The sequence below is a fragment of the Mandrillus leucophaeus genome, unplaced genomic scaffold (assembly GCF_000951045.1).
Source record: "Mandrillus leucophaeus isolate KB7577 unplaced genomic scaffold, Mleu.le_1.0 Scaffold9355, whole genome shotgun sequence".
Taxonomy (NCBI): domain Eukaryota; kingdom Metazoa; phylum Chordata; class Mammalia; order Primates; family Cercopithecidae; genus Mandrillus; species Mandrillus leucophaeus.
Window position 1 is genome coordinate 1 of NW_012110203.1, and position 2,282 is coordinate 2,282.

At 42.0% G+C, this 2,282-nt stretch overlaps 1 protein-coding gene across 1 annotated transcript; it reads right to left on the bottom strand.

Moving 5' to 3' along the window:
* Positions 1–32: 32 nt before the first annotated feature.
* On the bottom strand, positions 33–2,003 carry LOC105532146 (nucleolar and spindle-associated protein 1-like). Its single transcript, XM_011970232.1, is given in 2 exon segments — positions 33–673; positions 676–2,003. Coding segments are annotated over 2 exon segments (1,272 nt in total). The 5' UTR covers positions 1,922–2,003; the 3' UTR covers positions 33–647.
* Positions 2,004–2,282: the final 279 nt, after the last annotated feature.

Here is a 2,282-nt window from a genome sequence, read left to right on the forward strand (position 1 = left end):
ATAGGACTATGTAGCTTTCAAGTAAGCAATGTTAGAATGAGTTGTAGAGTTTTATTTATGCAAATATAGTGAGTGACAGATGGCAATTACATGAGGCTATTTGAACAAAGATGCACAAGCCTAAACAATTTCACCTAGGTAAAATATTGATGTCATAACTAAATCATGGCCCCGTTTCATAAAGGTTACTATATTCTACAGAGACTGAAGAGGTGGCCTTTCTATCCCAGCTTACCCTATTCTTGTTATTGTTTAAATTCTCCTGAAGCTTGTGTAACTAGCTGCCATTAGACAAATGCTATTGGCTAGCAGAAGACTGCGGTTCTGTTAATACTAGAACCAGCAGGGGGAACTTGACATTAAAAATCTAGGAACAGAATTTTAGGATGTATCTCATTAGAAACCTGAATTGTATAGGGACTTAAGTAAAAACCATCCCAAACAATGTGAGCTTTAAGGTGATAATGTCTTTTCAGAGATCATAACACATGAAGAACCCATGGACACTACATACATGGACACTACATAGAATATGAACAGTTAGCAGAAAAAGATCTCATGACTAAAGTGGGGAAGACATCAAAAAAAAATTTACAAAAGGAAAAAAGTTCAGAATACAGGAATATTTACAAGATGTTAAAAAATTATTAATCTTCAGCCAAAATGAGGCCCTTCGCATTCCCAAAACCTTTGCTTTCTTCTCCTTTCGTTCTTGCTCGCGTTTCTTCCGTTGCTCTTCCTTTGTCTGGAGATGGGGTTGTTTGTAAGTTTTCTTGTAGAAGTTAATTCTGTTGACATGTTGATTTAGATAATTATTTTCTTTAGATTGCCCCCATGGTTTTAGCTTTCCTTTGTGTGGTTCATAGTTGAGGGGACGAGACAAACTTGCTTTAAGATCAAACACTGGTTTCTTATTGGAGACTGGAGTCTGCGTTGCCTCAGTTGTCAACTTGAATGGGGTAATAACTTTTGGGGTGCCCCCAGACACGGTCACATGTGCAGACTTTCTGGCTGGAATCTTGGTCAGTGAACGCTTATGCTCATTATCTTTAGTTGCAGCTGAAAACCTGACACCTGTTTTAGCTGCAGAGATAGCAGAGCGCTTGAGTGACCCCTTCAGACCCAAGGTACTCTGACTTGCAGGGCCACAAGACCGGCCTTGCGAGTGTCGTTGGCCGATGGGAGTAGAAGCCACAGAGAGTCTGCCTCTTGGAGGTACTGGAGTCCTGACCCCTCCCTTATTGATGGGATGCTGCTTCAGATCATTCATGGAATTGTGTTCTTCAAAATATTTCTTTTTTCTCTCAATATATTGATTGATGGACTCCATTTCCTTAAAATGAGCTTCATGAAGCTTCTTAAAGTTTGGAGTAGGAGTAGTGATTGCAGTTCTTTTATTTTTTCCAGGTTTGGATGACTCATCTGTGTAGACAGATTTCTTTCTTTTTGAAGGTACCTTTGAATCTTTGTTACCTGAGGAAACAGCATTCTCAGCTCCTTGGTGCTCATCTGGTGGAGAAGGAACATTTGCAGTAGCTCTGAGATCCTGGTTTTCCTGCTTTTCATGATTCTGGAATTCAGTGGGATTACTTATTTTTATCTCTGAATGATTCTGCTGCGAGTCAGGGTCCACACGGACAGTCCTGCGCCTTCTCCTTGTTTTGGTGACATGGCCAGTTGGCTCTCTCTCAGCTTGTTCCTGGTTGCTGATCTGTATCTCAGTCTCATCACAAGAGGATGCAGAAGTTTGACTTTCATCCTGATTCTCATTTTCTTTTCTTGCCTCATGTTTAACGTGGCCTTTCAAGGCTTTTAACAACTTGTCTGCCCACAGGTTGGCCCGGAGACCCAGACTCTTGGCTAAGTTCTGCAGGTCACTGTACTTGAGGAAGTCCAGCTCCTCTAGGGAGGGGATGACCATCGCGATTCAAAATCCCGGCGATACGCAGAAGATGGATCACCAAACCTCGTAGGCGAAGTTCAAATCCCTGGCGCTCTTTCTTTCTTTTCTTTCCTTCTTTCTGTCTGTCTTTTTTTTTTTCTTTGATGAAGTCTTTCTCCTCTGTCCCCCAGGATGGAGTGCAATGGCATGATCTCAGCTCACTGAAACATCTGCCTCCCAGGTTTAAGCAATTCTCTTATCTCAGCCTCCCAAGTAGCTGGGATTACAGGTGCCCGCCAACAAGTTCAGCTATTCTGTTGTTGTTGTTGTTGTTGCATTTTTGTACAGATGGCATTTTACCATGTTGGCCAGGCTGGTCTTGAACTCCTGACCTCAAGTG